At 40.2% G+C, this 17,888-nt stretch overlaps 1 protein-coding gene across 2 annotated transcripts in view; it reads left to right on the forward strand.

Moving 5' to 3' along the window:
- Nucleotides 1-17,888, forward strand: part of dnajc3a (DnaJ (Hsp40) homolog, subfamily C, member 3a) — a 60,229-nt gene that overhangs the window by 38,348 nt on the left and 3,993 nt on the right. For both annotated transcript variants that reach the window (XM_048597610.1, XM_048597611.1), the window contains exons 5-11: nucleotides 3,614-3,766; nucleotides 6,286-6,467; nucleotides 7,929-8,048; nucleotides 8,705-8,810; nucleotides 9,037-9,157; nucleotides 16,481-16,613; nucleotides 17,024-17,172. In XM_048597610.1, coding sequence (XP_048453567.1) covers nucleotides 3,614-3,766; nucleotides 6,286-6,467; nucleotides 7,929-8,048; nucleotides 8,705-8,810; nucleotides 9,037-9,157; nucleotides 16,481-16,613; nucleotides 17,024-17,172 — 964 coding nt within the window. The remainder of the gene's footprint in view (nucleotides 1-3,613; nucleotides 3,767-6,285; nucleotides 6,468-7,928; nucleotides 8,049-8,704; nucleotides 8,811-9,036; nucleotides 9,158-16,480; nucleotides 16,614-17,023; nucleotides 17,173-17,888) is intronic.

The raw sequence follows: 17,888 nt of genomic DNA on the forward strand, positions 1-17,888 counted from the left end.
TGGACTGTCAGCTGTAGCAGATTTGTACTCTACTGCATTTGTAACTTTACGGTGGGATGTTTTTGGCATTCTCGAGCCAGGACATCAACCCTGCCTTAATGAAGAGTGCAGGCGATCTTACCGGGGCAGCACAAGACATACCTAAAAATTCAGCCCAATTAAATTGCAAGCTTAGATAATTTCTGAATAGTTTCTGATAATTTCTCATTTCTGAAGAAGGGTCTAGGCCTGAAACGTCAGCCTTCCTGCTCCTCTGCTGCTTGGCCTGCTGTGTTCATCCAGCTCTACACCTGGTTATCTCAGATTCTCCAGCATCTGCAGTTCCTACTATCTCTAAATTGCAAGCTTGACTAATTATAGAAACAGCATGCACTTGATAGCTAAGCAATCTTGCAACAAACAGTTTAGAGCTGCGTTTAAGAGTTGTTTTCATCCAACTGTGAGTAGGGGTGGACTGATTACACAACTGGAGGTGTCCAAGCATGCACGTTCTCAGTGATAGTGGACACCAGCACATCTGTGTAAAAGAGAAGTCTGAGGCATTTGCCAACATTTTCAGCCCAAAAGCTGTGGATAATCAAACTTGGCTCACTTTCAGCATGGTCATACAGACAAACTAGACAGGCCCAATGGCCCACTTCACCTATCTTTGTATTACTACCTTGTAGAATTTTGTGCTTTTTCAAGTTTGATGCTTTCGTTTAATTTCTTTAGTTAACAACACAAGGTGATGGCCTTCGAATTTTTTCATGTATATTCTGGAAATATCCCTTTCTAATATCTAAGTCTGTTTCTCTACTGATCTGTTCCCTAGCATAGAATCACCTTCACCTTTAGCTAGGTCTACTTCATGCCCAGATCTTTGCCCTTTTTTTAAAATTTAAAATATTAGGCATAACTTCTCCCTTTTTCAAACAAATTTAATTTTGCACATTTGAGGATGCCTTTGCTGAGGTTAATCACTTAGCCTTTCACATTATGCAATAGTGTCTTGTAAATGTGCTGTCTGGTTGATTTCCAGAATTTGCTGCTCTGACACGCTATAAGTATTTTGTGAACTCTTCATTCAAGCAACTGCTGCTAATCTGATTTTTCCAGTTTATAGCTAGGCTAAAATCATCTGTGACTACTGCGTTCCTTTATCACAAGCCAGTATTTCTGTTTATACTTAGTTTCATCCAATAGGTTTCTATCCTGGTTTAATGAATGAAGTTCATTTTAAAGACTGCATAAATGTCATTCTTGTCTGTGCTACACTTTCACCATTAGCTTCCTATTTAACATCATACACCCCTCAATTTTCAGCCAAGTCGTTCTAGCTGTCAGACATTACGCATTTACTTAATGGTGTGCTTATAAATTTGTTTACTTTGTTATGAATGCTTTGTGCGTTCAGATTCAAAACCTTTTCCTCTCTCATTACCCCTTTATTGCATTGGTCTGAGTGTGGACAAAGTTGAATTCAGGACTTGGGGGCAGAGTGACTGCCCTTGATGCCAAGGCAGCACTTCATAGTGTGGCACCAAGGAGTTCCAGCAAAATGAGTTAATGGGAACCAGTTTAAAAACCATCCACTGATTGGAGTCATACCTAATACAAAAGAATATGTCTTTGGTTATTGAAGGTCAGTTGCTTTAGTTCCATAGTATGAGCTCTAGTATCAACGATGATCTCTCTATTGTAAAGTCAGAGGTGGGGATGTTCACCGTTGATTGATGGTACTGATTGCACATCGACTTAATACTGTAGCAGTCCATGCCCAGGCTTCACTAGTAACATTTGTGCCACAGAGGTGACCGTTTCCAGCAAAAGAATCCAGTCTTCCACACTTGACCATTTTGTGATATTACTACTGCCGAATTCTCGACTTACCAGCCCCCTTGGCTTTACCTTTGACCACAACTGTCTACATGTGGTCGTCATGTAGAGACTGGGAATTCTATAGTGAGTAACTCCTCTAAAGTCCCTTTGATAGTGTGTTTATACCTTGATCTTAAAGTGTAGTGTCTCATCTCTCTCATGTGGTCATGCTCTACTAATTCATGCATTTTTGTTATTTTGAAATGTTCGGTTTAATATGCAGGCCATGCCCATTGGATAATAAAGATTTTGGGGGTGTTTACTTACTTGGTGGGGTGGGTGGAATGGGGATAAATGTAGGCCTTTTTAGAGGCTAGTGGTAACATCAAATGCTGTAATTTGTTTCTAATTTGCCTAATTCTGCAGATCGTATTCAATCTTCAGCAATAATGATGTATACTATTTACATAACTAAAGCCCCAGTTTAAATACTGAGGATTTGTTATGGTGGCTAATTTCAGTTTGAGACTGGCTAGTTCAAAAGTTCATGCTTCAGGGTATTTCAGCTCTGGTTTACTTAGCTCTTCCCTGAGTCCAATCCTATTCTGATCATAAATCAAGGTTGATTATTTGATCTTTAGGCATTACCTTAAATAGAGTTGTTGTTCTGAGTGGCCTGGGTAATATTTATCTCAAACACTTGTATGATTAATAGGTATTCTTTTATGTTGCTATCTGTGGAAACTTGCTCTGTACATATTGACTGCCACTTTTGTACATTGTACCTTTTTTGAATAGTGTTTTGAGATGTCTGGTGTTTCCTTTAAGTATTTGTGAACCTCAAACATTTCTACGACCTTCTTCATAAAATGAATGTCTATTAGGAAGAAAATGAAAATACATCCTGTACTGCACAGGAACATGTCATTTGGACCACCATATCTGTGCTGACCATGATACCATTCTAAACTAATCTCATCTGCCTGCATGTGGTCTGTATCTCTCTTCCCTGGTTGTTCACGTGCCTATGTGTTGAGGCAATACTGCTAACCAGTGTGCTCCCCTTGTCCAACCTCTCATTATAGTTAATACTCTACAATCCAGGCAACATCAGAGTAAACCTCTTCTGCACCCTTCCCAAAGCCAGTGTATCCTTCCTATCGTGTGGTGTCCAGAGCTGTGCACAGCACTCCAAATGTGGCCTGACCAAAGTCTGATACAGTTGCAACATGACTTGCCAACTTGATTAAAAATAGCTAGAAATCAGAAATGCAGGGAATACTCCAATGTGGCAGCACCTTCTGAGCAAAGGAGTTGTGCTCGCCATTCAGCTGAACTTGGCAACAAGACTAGCTGTCAATCTTAAATGGTGACCATTCCATCCACAAAGAAATATGTTGTCATCTACAGGATTTTTTTTTATTTTTGTGGAATTTATTGTTATATTCTATAAAGTTCTGTTCTGTTTTCTCTGCAGGAATGTAATGTTCAAGATTACAAATTTCTGGGTTCCCTTACTCCTAAATGCTGAACTGGCTTTCTTGTTTCATTGGGATGTAAGAACTAATTCCAAATAGATTTAGATTAAGAAAAGTTGAATTTGAAAAGCTGTATCCCAAAGACTGCAGCAGAACACTTTTTTTCAATTTATAGAAATTGACTACCCAAGAACTAAATGTTTAGGAAACAATTGAAGTGAGCAGGTTTCTTGATGGTATAAGTTGGGTGGAGACACAGGAGGCAGTAGAATTTGTGCAGATTATCTTGGGTTTTTTTAAGATTAAACTCTGAATCTGTCATTTTTGTTTTTCAGCTAAAATCTAACCCCAATGAGAAAGAAGAAAATGAAGCAAAGTCCCAATTAACTAAAGCAGATGAACTACAACGGATCATTATGCAGGCGCAAACTGCATATGAAAACCAGGATTACATGGCAGCAATTGAATTCCTAGACACTCTTATTGAGGTAAGCTTTAGCTATATTTCTTTACAAGATAAAGATGTATATTTGGCTAGTTGTAATCTGTTCCACTAGTTTAACATTACTCTGGAGGAGTACAGTGCCGAATTGGGCTCTGCAGTACAGAAGTGTGCATTTCTCTGATTTCCATTACCTGGTAATTCATAAGTCAGAAATTCACAGTATGATTAAATGTATTATTTTCTCATTTTGACCCTTGTCACATTGTGTAGCGAAGGAACAGTGCACTCTATTGAATTGAATGAAACCTTTCCCCTCAACATCGTCCGTCAAATGTCCTTTTGGTCATATTGCATTGCTTGCTGCTTTTCTGGAATTATGCTGTAAGTTTGTTTAACATGTCTACTCCTGAAAGCCAATTTTAAACAATTTTCATTTTATAGCCTTAACCTTAAAAGAATCCCCTCTTAACCATTGTACAAATTCACCTTGGTGATATTGCATCAATACATCTGTCTTTTTTAACTTACTGCCTGATGGTCTGGCATTTATCAGCTCAATTTTAACATCTGACATTATCTCCCAAGGCATTTATCCAGTCATCTTTCACTTTACAGGTTAAGCTATTACACTTTTTTTAAAATCTAGAAGTTTTATAGGTGGGTAATTTAGCTGTAGCTCTGACTTAGCATGGTGATGAGCAATGTAAAAGTTTTATCCATTTTGTGGAGCTAGCTGCTGTAACTACCTCAAAATGGGGTCACTAGTCCTGTTTTGTTTATACTGATTTATCTGGTGCCTATTTGAAAGGAATATGCAGCTGGGTGCTTTTAAACTGCTTTCCTCTGAGGTACAAAGATCCACTTCAGTTTTCCTAAGGATTGCAGGAAGCCAGTTGCTATGTTTGGTTGGAAATTTATAGGACCTTGCACACTCTGCAAAATTTTTGGGTGATAGAGAAGAAAAATCCAAATTGCTTAAGTTGCTCCTACCTATCTTTCTGTGTAAGAGGCAGGTGTGCGTCATATCTCCTATCGTCATCCTCACCTGGAAAGTTTGTCCAGCCTCGCGTAGGGTGCTTCAGTCCGTCAGCTAGATGCAGCTATGCAGTGCCTTTTTTTTTTAATAGATGACCTTTCCCAAAGTGTCTTGAATGTTATGAAACACAATTTAACATAGGGCCACCTGAGGACAGATTGTGGCATATCTTCCAGATGGAGATGGATAGAAAATTGGAGAGGTCTGGGAGGTAATTATAAAGCTAAGGATGCAAGGGGTTGAACACAGACTTCTATTAGTGGAACAGTTAAAATTTCTCTAGGTTGTGCAAGAGGCCAGGATTGGAGGAGCATAGTGATCTTTAAGAGTTGTAAGGCTAGAGATTAAAGAACTAATGAGGGGTAAGGCAATGAAGGAATCTAAACCAAAACTAGAATCTAAAATTGTGGTCTTGCCAAGTCAAGAGCCCCAGTAGTGTTGGGGCAGGGTGCTGTCAATAGATACAAGTTAAGGCATCAGAACTGTGCATGCGTGTGAGAGATACAGTGGACAAGATTAACTGCATTATTACCTTATAGTCTCATGGTGTTTGTGTATATGTTTCCTCCAGCAGTTGTTTCCATATTGCTGTCACTCTCTTGCTTTTTGTGCATGTTCTCTCACTTCTCCTGTATGTACACTTAGTGGTCATGCTCTGGTGTACTGGATTGTTTTGTTTCCTTGGTCTGCTCTCCATTCTTCTTCCAATGAATATCTGTCAGTACACCATCCTGCAACCCTGTATAAATTTGAGCTATTCTAAAACGCTGCTGCTTGTGCCCTATTTTAGCTTTCCTTTTTGGCTTCTAGACCAGCCCAGATTTAAAGTTTTTAAATTTCTTCATGGCCGACCCCCTCCTATTTGCATGGTTTCTTCCAGCTCTCCTGTCCTTGTCTTTCCTCTGAATTCATGTAATTACTGCATCATGCATCCCTTTTTTCACTTGTCACCATTAGAAATCTCCAATCATATCACACTTGGCCCAGCATTAGTTACACAATTAATTTATTCCTCATTAGGAAACCTATTTTTAAAGATCCTGTATACCATAGAACACAGCATACAGGTTGGCTCAATATAAGAATCTTTTTACCTCCAGAATCATGTGTTTTCATGTGTTCAGCATATTAAATTGACTGCTCTTTTCAGCCATAACATGCTGCATTTGTATTAGTAGTCAACCTTAATTTTTGACCCCCACAAATGTGGGTTTGCTGACTGGCACATCACTCGATGCAAGGGATCAAAAGCTAATAGAGCAGGAGTTCAAAAATGCTCAAGCTGAGCAGATCTTGCATGGCAGCTTTTTAACAATACAGCTGATAAACAAGGTGACCTCTCCACTCCCAAGACATGAACATGCTATGCATGCAATTGTTTTTTGCGTGATCTCTTTGAGGCGTCAAAGGTCAATTTCTATAATGACATCTACGGTAAATGCAAGTTGTTCCCTTAAGTTTCGCAAAGCATATTTAAACAATTTAGCACTAAAGGTCTATGTGTGTCTGTCTGTCTTCTGCAACAGACATGTATTTGGGATTCTGAGTTGCGAGAACTCCGTGCAGAATGCTACACACAGATTGATGAAAGTGGAAAAGCAATAAGTGACTTGAAAGCAGCATCAAAACTTAAACATGACAACACTGAAGCATTCTACAAAGTCAGTATAATCTATTACCAACTTGGAGACCATGAAATGTCTCTTAGGCAAGTATCCTACCACTTTTTCTTTAATCTCCTATGATTTTTGAACTACAAATCATTGTCTTTGTGAGGATTGTTGACTTTGCATTTTTTGTTTATCTGGCTTGTAAGCCATTTGTAAATTGTTTGTATTTTGAAGGCAGTTAATGTAAAATATTTTATGGATTAATTCTCATATCGAGGAGAAATCTAGAATTTCAAGTTGCTTCCTTTTTTTTGAAGCATCTAACAGGTAATTGTTGGAGTTTAGTAGTTCTTAAGCATTCTTGTATTTTTTTGCTGAAAGGAACATGAGAAGCAGGAGTATACTGAACAACCTGTGGAGCCAACTATCATTCATTATGATCATGGCTGATCTTGGGCTTTAATCCCACTTTGTTGCCTGCTCCCCCATGTCCCTCAACTCAGATTAAAAATCGGTCTTGACCTTGAATGTATTCAGTGACTGTGCACACAACCTCCTGAGATATAAATTTCTAAATATTCAATTCTTGAGTCCACCTCCTAAATAATGGACCCCTCTCCTGGGATGCTGTTTCTCCTTGTTCTAGATTCCCTAGCCAGGGTAAGTAACATCCTTATTTTCAGTATCTTTGTCTTCAACAACTTGTATGTCTGAGATCCCCCTCATTCATCTTTCCACAAAATAGGGAGCCAATTTCCTCCACTTCTCCTCATAAGACAGTCCTCTTCTCTCAAGAACTAATCTAGTGAGTCCTTTTTCTATCCCCCCCTCTTTCCCCCAGTGGGGCTTGAGGGGAAGATGGCAGATGATGGGATGTGTTTTTGCTTAGTGAGTTATGACCTGCAGTCAACTCCTTAAGAATCGGGGAGTAACATCAGAAGATTGTGCTGCTTGGATCTGGTGTAGAGTCACCTGATCCAGTGTGAGACTGCAATGCTAAATATAAGTACTGGCCCCATTAGCTAAACAATGTGAAAGGAGAACGACTAACTTAAAATGGGAGCTTGCTGGAAAGTGCATGAAACAAAGTAAAATCTCTCCAGGTTATTGCCAAATGTTGTCAGAAAATAAACTGTCACTAAGCCTCAATGAGTTCTGGAGAAAGTATTACAGAAATAACAATTTTAAACTGCCTAGAAATGTTGTTATAGGAAGTAAGGAACTATATGTTCTGCGGGATCTTCACTATTTTGAATAAAGCTGTCATTCTGAAATTCTATATATAGCAAATACAAAGCAATTGTACTGCAAATGTGTGTTCTTCATGAAATATTAGTTTGGTTTGTTTTAAGCCAATCCAATATTTGTCATCTTTCAGTTCAGAGTGTAAGAGGTTGGGATAAAAATAGACATTAAACTTGTTGTGATGGATCTGAGCCCAACTGTTTCCATTGGTCACACCATTCATTTTCCTTATTTTCCTGTTCCTTTCTGGAAATAATATTTGCCTCACTGAACATTTGCCAGCTTTGCAGTGACATTTTTTGTTTCATGTATAGTGAAATTCGAGAATGCCTGAAATTGGACCCAGATCATAAACTCTGTTTTGCCCATTATAAGCAAGTGAAAAAACTCAACAAGCAGCTGGCAACTGCAGAAGAACTGATAAAACAAGAAAAGTAAGAAATTTTTAAATTGCTGTAATTTTGATTATCAAATAGTGGTATTGTGCTAATCACCATGTGGTCCCCTCCACACTGGGGAGACAAAATGCAGATTGTAGGTGTCCAAAAAGCATTCACCCATTCTGTCTGTCATTTAATCTCAGACATAGTTATGTGATAATATTCCCACATGTCTGAGATAGTAGGAGCATGTCTACCTGTGCCCTTAGGCTCATTGCATGCAAATGAGTTCCATTTAGATTTGTTAGACTTAGGCACTTTATTATCTGGCCAGTGTTTCCTCTGCCTTCAAGACATGCTGCTATGTAATACCATTTTTGGCCTTATCCCTTCTGAGCTACTTGTCAAGAAACCATATTCTCCTCCCCCACCCCGGGCAATCCAGATGACTTTATAAAGCCTTCCTGCAAGCAAGGTAGCCCCGCTCCTCCTGTCTCTGGGATTTGCATCATCCTCCTGCACTATCTTTGATCCTTCAATTTGAAGTGCATTATTTGCAAACTAACACTTTAGGGACATTATTTGGCATACCTTTCTGGTAACAATATATAGTCTCCATAAATGAAAGGTTCCTCTGCTTATCACAAGGAATACAGAAAATATTGCTTCCAATTCTTAATACAGTGTAAGTGTTTTATTTCCTGCCATAGATACTCTGATGCTGTCAATAAATATGAAACTGCTATGAAAACTGAGCCAAACGTTCTGCAGTATATCTTGTATGCAAAAGAGAGAATTTGTCATTGTTTATCAAAGGTAAGAATTTTAGTTATTTGGGGTTTTAGTTTTGACTGTGACGGATGACAATTCTGTTTTGCTGAATAGGCCATGTAAATTTTATTCACTTCAGTCTCCCATTTGCAAGTAATGTAAATCTAGCTGCAGTTATATCCAGGTTTTTTCCTTCAAGGATAATTAGTGAGTGATTCTTGAAGATAGATAGTATTCATTAAATAGTGCCATGCTGTTATCCCTTGTTTAGAACCAACAAGGAAAAGAAGCCATAAAAACTTGCACAGAAGTATTGCAGCAGGATGCCAACAATATAAATGCATTGAAGGACCGAGCAGAAGCTTACATTTTAGAGGAGCAGTATGAAGAAGGTACTTTGTTTATTTTGTCACTGTGTTCAAATTTTAAAATCTCATTCATTCCTTTTTGAACTGGCTTTGAAACAGTTAGGAAACCTTGTACACTTCTACGCATCTTGATCTTTACAGTTGGTGTAACAATAGTCCTATCCTCAGTTTTGTAAATGTTTATTTGGATAGTCAGTTTAAATTGGTTAGACTCTGCAGCTAAACATGAAGCTTACTTAATAAAAGTTTGACAGTTTGTGAATAAGCAGGGGAATCTCTAAGATGTGAATTTGGATGCAATGAATCCTTTTTGTCCTTCTGTTTTTTGCGTTGTTTTCTTGATGCAATACTTGCTTCAACCAGACTTAGTTTGTACTTAAGTCTTTAAGTCTGTCTGTATTTGCACGTATTTACATGAGTAGTCTGGTCCAGGAAGCATATATAATGTTACCCTAGTGACATTGCCGAATTTTCCCTTTGAATTTTTTTGCCTACCCCTACAGATGTTAACTTGTGCTGGGCTAAGCCCTTGACTGAGTTAAAAACAATGCTGGAAATCCTTAGCGGGTCATGTATCATCTCTGTTCAACTTTTTTTGGGTCTGCAATCACAGTTACTCTTGTGTCGATTTATAGCAATTTGAGTGTATTGAAATGCACCAGTTTAGATATGGTACATTGTTCTTTGCTACTTGACTAAAATGTATGATCCATGACAGATGAGTATCCTTCATTGATCCCAAATCCATTCTGTAAAATTTTGAGTAGGAGCAACACACTCCCACATCACTGATGCCTTGGTCATTTTTTGGTGGTCTCTTGATATCAACAGGACTTTTTTTTTTTTTGTTCTTGCCTTTGGACTGATGAAGGGAATGCTCAAGTCTCTACCCAAGGATCTTCTTACCCTTCCTCCCCACCTATCACTGTTAGTAGATGGCCAGTCTGCAAACTGGGATCTATGCTATGTCAATCCCTGTCGAAACCCTCTCAGCAGTTGACCATGGGACAGCTGTTCACAATATTGGATGACTGTCCCCTTGCCCGCCTCCCTTTTTGATTTGGTTTTCATTCCTTCTAAGAGCAAAACCTTTATTCATGCAGACTGTTGAACGTATGGGATAAGGTGGCAACTAATGGGAGTCATAACTTTAGTGATTCACACGTTCCAGTGTTTTTGTGTGCTAAACATTTGCTTGTTTTCAGAAAACTAATTATTAATGTGATAGATGTAAATGAGGTCTTGTGCTATACAGGAAATACCAAATATGGAATTTTTTCTATCCATTTGTGGGATGTGGGTGTCGCTGACTGGCTAACACTACTTGCCCATTCCTAGTTGCCCTTGAAGGTGGTGGTGAACTGCCGCCTTGAACTACTACAGTCCACCTGCTGTAGGTTGACCCACAATGCTATTAGGTAGGGAATTCCAGGATTTTGACCCAGCAACAGTGATAAATTTCTGAGTTGGAGGGGAACTTGGAGGTGGTGTTCCCATATGTCTGCTGTCCACTTCTAGATGGAAGTGGTGTGGGTTTGGAATGTGCTGTCTGAGGATCTTTGGTGAATTTCTGCAGTGTATCTTGTAGATACTACACACTGCTGCTACTGAGCGTCAGTGGTGGAGGGAGTGGATGTAGTGCCAATCAAGCAGGCTGCTTTGCCCTGGATGGTGTCGAGCTTCTTGTGTCTTTTTTGGGCTGCAATCATCCAGGCAAGTGGGGAGTATTCCACGTCACTCCTGACTTCAGCCTTGTGACTGGTGGACAGGTTTTGGGGCGTCAGGAAGTGAGTTGCTCGTTGTAAGATTCATAGCTTCTGACCTACTGTTGTAGCCACTGTTTGTGGTGAGTCCAGTTGAGTTTCTGGTCAATGTCAGCATCCTGGGGGTTATCAATGGGGGAATTTACCGATGGTGACACCATTGAATATCAAGGGGTATTGGTTAGATTGTCTCTTATTGGTGATGGTCATAGCCTGGCATTTGTGTAGCACGAATGTCACTTGCTACTTGCCAGCCCCAACCTGGACATTGTTCAAATGCAACAAGATCCGGACACGGACTGCTTCAGTATCTGAGGAGTCGTGAATGGTGCTGAACGTTTGTGCAATCATCAGCAAACATCCTGACTTCTGACCTGCTAATGGAGGGGAGGTCATTGATGAAGCAGCTGAAGATGGTTGGGCTGAGGACAGTACCCAGAGGAACTCCTGCAGAGATGTCCTGGAGCTGAGATGATTGACCTCCAGCAACCATAACTGTCTTCCTACATGTCCGGTATGATTCCAACCAGATGAGCATTTGTGTAGTGATACCTCCTGATTCCAGTTTCGTGAGGGCTCCTTGATGCCACAGTTGGTCAAATGCACCATTGATGTCAATAGCTGTCATACTTCACTCACCCTGGGAATTCAGCTCTCTTGTCCCTGTTTGAACCAAGGCTGTAATGAGGTCAGGAGCTGACTGGCCCTGGTGGAACCCAAACTGGGTATCCCTGAGCAGGTTATTGCTGAGCAGGTGCTGCTTGATAGCACTGATGACTCCTTCCATCACTTTACTGATGATTGAGAGTAGACTGATGAGGTGGTAATTGGCCAGGTTGGGTTTGTCCTGCTTTTTGTATACAGGACATATTAGGCAATTTTGCACATTGCCACTAGATACCAGTGTCATAACTATTCCAGGACAGCTTGGCTACGGGAGTGGCAAGTTCTAGAGCACAAGGTTTCAGTATTATTGCCGGAATGGTGTCCGGGCCTTAGCCTTTGCAGTATCCAGTGTCTCCAACCGCTTCTTCATATCATGTGGAGTGAATCAAATTGGCTGAAGACTGGTATCTGTAATGCTGCGGACTACTGGAGGAGGCCAAGATGGATCATCCACTCGGCACTTCTGCATCGTTTACACACGCTGATGTGTTGGGCTCTTCATCCATTTGAGGATGAGGATATTTGTGGAGCTGCCTCTTCCAGTGAGTTGTTTGTTTGTCCACCACCATTCACAACTGGATGTGGCAGAAGTGCAGAGCTTAGTTCTGATTGGTTGGTTGTGGGATCGCTTAGCTTTGTCTATCACTTGCTGCTTTTGCTGTTTGGTGTGCAAGTCGTCCTGTTTGGCTTCATTAGGTTGACACTTCATCTTCAGTTAAGCCTAGTGCTGCTCCTGGCATGCGCTCCTGCACACTCAATTGCTACTTGGGATCCCACCTAAACCTGTGTTCAGTTTCCAATACTATGGTGTGATAGAGAAATAGTTAATATTTCGGAATAAAAATGGAAAGAACTGCAGATGCTGTAAATCAGGAGCAAAAACGAAGTTGCTGGAAAAGCTCATCAGGTCTGGCAGCATCTGAAGAAAAGAAAACAGTTAACGTTTCGAGTCCTGTGACCCTTCCTCAACGGTGGAAGGGTCACGGGACCCGAAACGTTAACTGATTTCTTCACAGATCCTGCCAGACCTGCCGAGCTTTTCCAGTTAATATTTCGGCCTGTATTACATTTTGCTAGAATGTCACTCGTTTCTCTCCATGCACCAGACTGGCTGAGTATTTCCAGCAGTCTGTTTCATAATTCCAGCATTGTGTTTTTGTGTTGAACTCCTACTTTACTATTTACTGTTTCTGGAGTCAGTGTGGATGTGGTAACCTGTGCTAGGCTAATTACAGTTTAGTTTTTAATTCTGCCATTAACTGATAATTGTGTGTACTTGGGCAAATATCATCTGCTTTTTATTCCCTTCCTTTCTTCTGTTCCAGGTCAAAGAGTCATAGAACTACAGCATGGAAACAGACCCTTCCATACACCATGCTGACCAGATATCCTAGATAAATCTAGTCCGATTTGGCCCATACTCCCCTAACCTTTCCTATTTATATACCCATCCAGATGCCTTTTACATGTTGTAATTGTACCAGCCTCTACTGCTTCATCTGACTGCTTTGAGTGCTGAGACTGAGACTCCGTACTGACCCCATTCACACTGGAGCCAGAAACTTTACTCATTTGTAAAGTGCTGCTACAACTCCCAACTGAACCACTGAGGGGAGTCGTAGAGATTTACAGCACAGAGAAAGGTCTTTTTGGCTCATCACGTCTCCAGTGGTCAAAAATAACCATGAAGTATTCTAATCTCATTTTCCAGCCCTTGGTCCATAGCCTTGTGCATCACAAGGCATACAAGTGCACACTTAAAGGTTATGAGGGTTTCTGACTGCAAGGGTGGTAGAAGTAATGAGTTCCAGATTCTCTCTGCCTTCTGGTTGAAAAATGTTTTTTTTTTTCTTCACATCTCCAAACCTCCTGCACATACCGCTTAAATCTGTGCTCCCTGATCCTTGATCCCTCATCAAGGGGAAATATTGCTTCCTGTCTACCCTATATCCCTCAGTTTTATACATCTCAATTATGTCCACTCAATCTTTTTCTTCCTGTAAGGAAAACAACCTCAGTCTCCTCAATCTCTTCCTAACTGAAACTCTCCAGCCCAGGCAACATTCTGGTAAATGTCCTCTGCACCATGTCCAGTGCAATCGCAACACTCATAATATGGATTCCAGAACTGCGCACGTACACTAACCCTAAAGAAAGGCTAAAATATCTTAAACTACTTAATTAGCAAATAATTGATGTGTTCCTGCTATTTTGCTGGAGGTGTCGATTATCTTAAAACTGATTTTTTATATGGACAAGGCTGTTTAAGAATTTGAGGAAAATTAGCTGTCCACCATAGCTGCTTGGTATTGTCTGTTCCTTTTCAGTATGATATGTACTAATGGTGCCACTTGACAGTTTCTAGTTGAATGGAATGAGACAGGTCTCTGTTCGCAGTTCTGTTTTTGGGATTTTATTCTTCAAACCCCTGATCATTACCCTTGCTGTCGATTACAGAAGCTTACAAGATCAGGTAGCAAGTTCTACGATCTGCTGAAACTGAAAAGGAAGACAAAAATCTGCGTGTCTTGATTTAAACAGTACATACTGGCATGCTAGTTGTCATATGGAAACTTGGCCACAGGAAGTCCTGGGTTGTCTCTCCCACCCCTGTAACAACTACTGTGCTGTTGATATTTAAGGAAACAATATCTATGGGACAAGATGTCATATCCCTGTATCCTTGATCACACCAACTAACACCCTGCCAGAAATATTTAGCAAATTCTGCTACTGTGGGGCAATGATGATTAGATTGTCTCCGTCCTAAGAAGCAGAATTTAGTACTTGTACACAGAAAACATCTATCACTCCTCTTCAACTTGAGACCTGTATGAAATAGTTTCAAGAGATAACAAGGTGTAGAGCTGGATGAACACAGCAGGCCAAGCAGCATCAGACGAGCAGGAAGGCTGACGTTTTGGGCCTAGACCCTTCAGAAATGAAGACCATTTCTGACTCTGAAGACCAAAGAAAAATCCAAAAGAACTGCAGATGCTGGAAATCGGAAACAAAAACAGAAATTGCTGGAAAAACTCTGCAGGTCTGACAGGGTCACTGGATCTGAAATGCTAAATCTGCTTTCTCTCCAGAGATGCAGCCAGGTGTGCTGAGTTGTTTTTCAGCAATTTGTTTTCATTTCTGAGGACCAAGGTGCTGGTTTGAGGCTTGTTTTCTTAGTTCCTTGTGAGGCTGTGAAACGTGGACAGCTTTCAGATATCAAAGAAAGCTCAGCAACTTTAGTCTAAGCTGCTTGCTGCACCTTCGTGGCACGTCCTTAGTGGGACAGAATCCTGAATTTAGCAGATTACTGAAATAAATGTCCTGGGTGTATTGCTGTTCATCAGAGTAACTTTGGTAGTTTAGGCGTGTCCATAGGATGGAAGCCAGTCACACATCCAAAGATTTACTGCACGACTTGGTTAAAAGAAGCCTGTAACCAGTGGGATGCCCAAACCTCCATGTCACACTTGTAAGCGTCCTTGAAGTGAAGGGCGTCCTTTAACATTGGTGTTTACACCTGGGAGATAACAGCTGGTGATGCAGGTAAATGCTGATATTTTACGGATTAGCTTGTGCCACAATGGTATTGTTGGTATAAGTGGTTTGGCAGCAGGCACCAAGACTGAAATTGATGATGGCGACATCTAAGAACCACACTACATGCAGAACTTGTGTTGGAACCCCCTTCTCATGGATTGGTCACTTCAGATGTCAGCAAAAATGCAGTATACAAACGTACCAACAAGAGTAGGCCATTCACTCCCTGACTCTTGCTCTGCTGGCTAATCTGATCTGTAACCTCATCTGCATTCCTGCCAACCCCTGATTATCTTGTATTCTTGTTCAGCAAGGAAGCTATTTACCCCTGCCTTAAATATACTCCAGGACTGTGGAACTCTCCATGAAAAGGTGGTGAAGCAAAGATTCAAGAGCTTCACAGAAAATTTTCACCTGATCTTTGATTTTTAAGTAGGCAATTGTTGATTATTAAGTAGTGAAACCCTAGCTCTTGATCCTCCAACGAGGAAACATCCTTTCCTGCCAACTACTGTGCAAATATCCCTATATTTTAATCAAGCCACTGCTTGCTCCTCTAAATTCCAACAGATGCAAGCCCAGTCTGTCCAACCTTTCCTCATTGGATACCTAATTAGACTCTCCTCCCTCCCACCCACATGACCATATGAATTGCTCTTCTCTAAATAATTTGATTTGTTTCATGGCCTTTGTGTGCAGGTGAAAAGGATGCTGGTGTCATCCTTTGACACATGAAATCAAGAATGACTAAGTCACAAGAGAAGGTCATTTGGACCACCACCCTTGTGCTATCCCTCTGACACAGCAGTTTTCCTTATGCTATTCCCCATCTTTCCCTGTGACTGCCATTTTTACCTTTCTTAAATAATGATCCACTTCCCTTCTGATACTTGAACTTACTTCCAACGTACTCTGAACAGTACATTTCAGATCCTAACCACTCACTGCATGAAAGAGCTTTTCCCCCATGTTACCATTGCCTGTATTACAAAATACCTGAGATCTGTGAACCAGAAAGCACAATACTCCCAACAATGAAATGCTTCTCATTTTTTCACCCTGCCAGACCATTGGTGATTTTTGAATACGCGATCCTCACTTGCTCACTAACATTGCAAGGAAAGGATTATAATGTTCTGAATTCTGGCTTTCTCTTTCACCAACCTGCCTGTCTGATTGATTTACTTCAGAAGTACAATGGATAATGATGATGACTACTTTTTTAAACTTTTACTTTTGCCAACTGACATTAAGCAATTATAAACTAGTTTTTTTTCAACTGTAAAATAAACTACAGCTTGTCTTAAGCCCACTTAAGTGAGTAAGAGACTTAATGTTCAGCATGCGAAGAGTAAATTCTGATGTCTGTATTGTACAGCAATCAAAGACTACGAAGTTGCAAGAGACCACAGTGACCATGATCAAGAAATAAAGGAAGGACTGGAAAGAGCACAGAAACTTTTAAAACAGTCACAGAAAAAAGATTACTACAAGATATTAGGAGTGAAAAGGTATTTACCAAAATATTTGCTAAATGGTGCAGTATCTAAAGATCCTGAATCTGGAGTAAAGTAATTGAAAATCTCTGCTTAACCTACAAGTTAAAATTAATAACTAATTCAATATGTCCATAGCCTATACCATTATTACAGTATACATGGGTTTCTTTATTTACTGACTGTGGCAATGTATTAAATGATGATGCTTTAAGACAATGTATTTTAAGTGTAGGAATATTCTTTGAGCACGTATTCTGAACTGTTCCAGCTTTTACTTTTCATGATCGGCTGAAATGTGGAACAATCTAACCTCCATTCTTTCAGATAGCTCAGACCCAGTCAATATTTCTGGATATAGATGTTGTACAGAGGACCTCCAAAAGATGATAAGTGTAGTTTCTGTAAACTTTTGCCATTTTCAGAAGTGCCAAAAAACGTGAGATTATAAAAGCATACAGAAAGCTCGCAATGCAGTGGCATCCTGATAACTTCCAGGAAGAAACTGAAAAGAAACAAGCAGAAAAAAAATTCATTGACATAGCTGCTGCTAAAGAAGTGCTCACTGATCCAGGTATGGAGCAGCCTTTTTATTGCTTTTCTTTAATTGCAGAATAAATTATTGACATTCCATTTCAATATGCAGTAGAAATTTTCTCTGGAGTCTATAAAATTCATGTTTGAAGTGCAAATATTTATTTGCTGCTATTGTTGAACCTGTAAAGAGGTGCAGATATCAGCCATCTGCAACAGAATGGACCTTTTTAATTGGAGAAGTGAGAGATTAGGAAGAGATAATTAACTGTTACATATTTAGTGTGCAGGGGCAAGGCCTGAGGTGTACAATCTTTAAAGAGGGCAGCAATCATATCACATTGTAATTAGCAAAGCATGGGGAAATCTGGAGCTTCATATAAAAGGTGTTTGAGTGCAAAAGCAGCGAAGTTATGCAGAATCTTTATAATACTCCAGGTAGGCTACAATTAGATTGGGGCACCCTGAATCTGGTCACCGTGGTTGAGTAGGATGTGAAAATCCTCGAGAGGATGCAGAGGAGTTTCCAGAATGCTTCCAGGGATGAGGTATTTTAGCTACAAATTGAATTTGTCAATGCTGGGTCTATATTTATGGAAGGAGATCTGTTTGAGGTACACCACTTCAGACAAAATAGACAGTTATTTCCAGAGTTAGGATACCATTTAGCCCATCTGGCCTGCACTGGTTCTCCCGATTTTGAGAAATCCCCTCTGTGCAGGGTTGCATGGAGATGACACTTTCCACAGCCGCCTC

This window comes from Rhincodon typus, chromosome 6 (assembly GCF_021869965.1).
Source record: "Rhincodon typus isolate 14 chromosome 6, sRhiTyp1.1, whole genome shotgun sequence".
NCBI lineage: Eukaryota > Metazoa > Chordata > Chondrichthyes > Orectolobiformes > Rhincodontidae > Rhincodon > Rhincodon typus.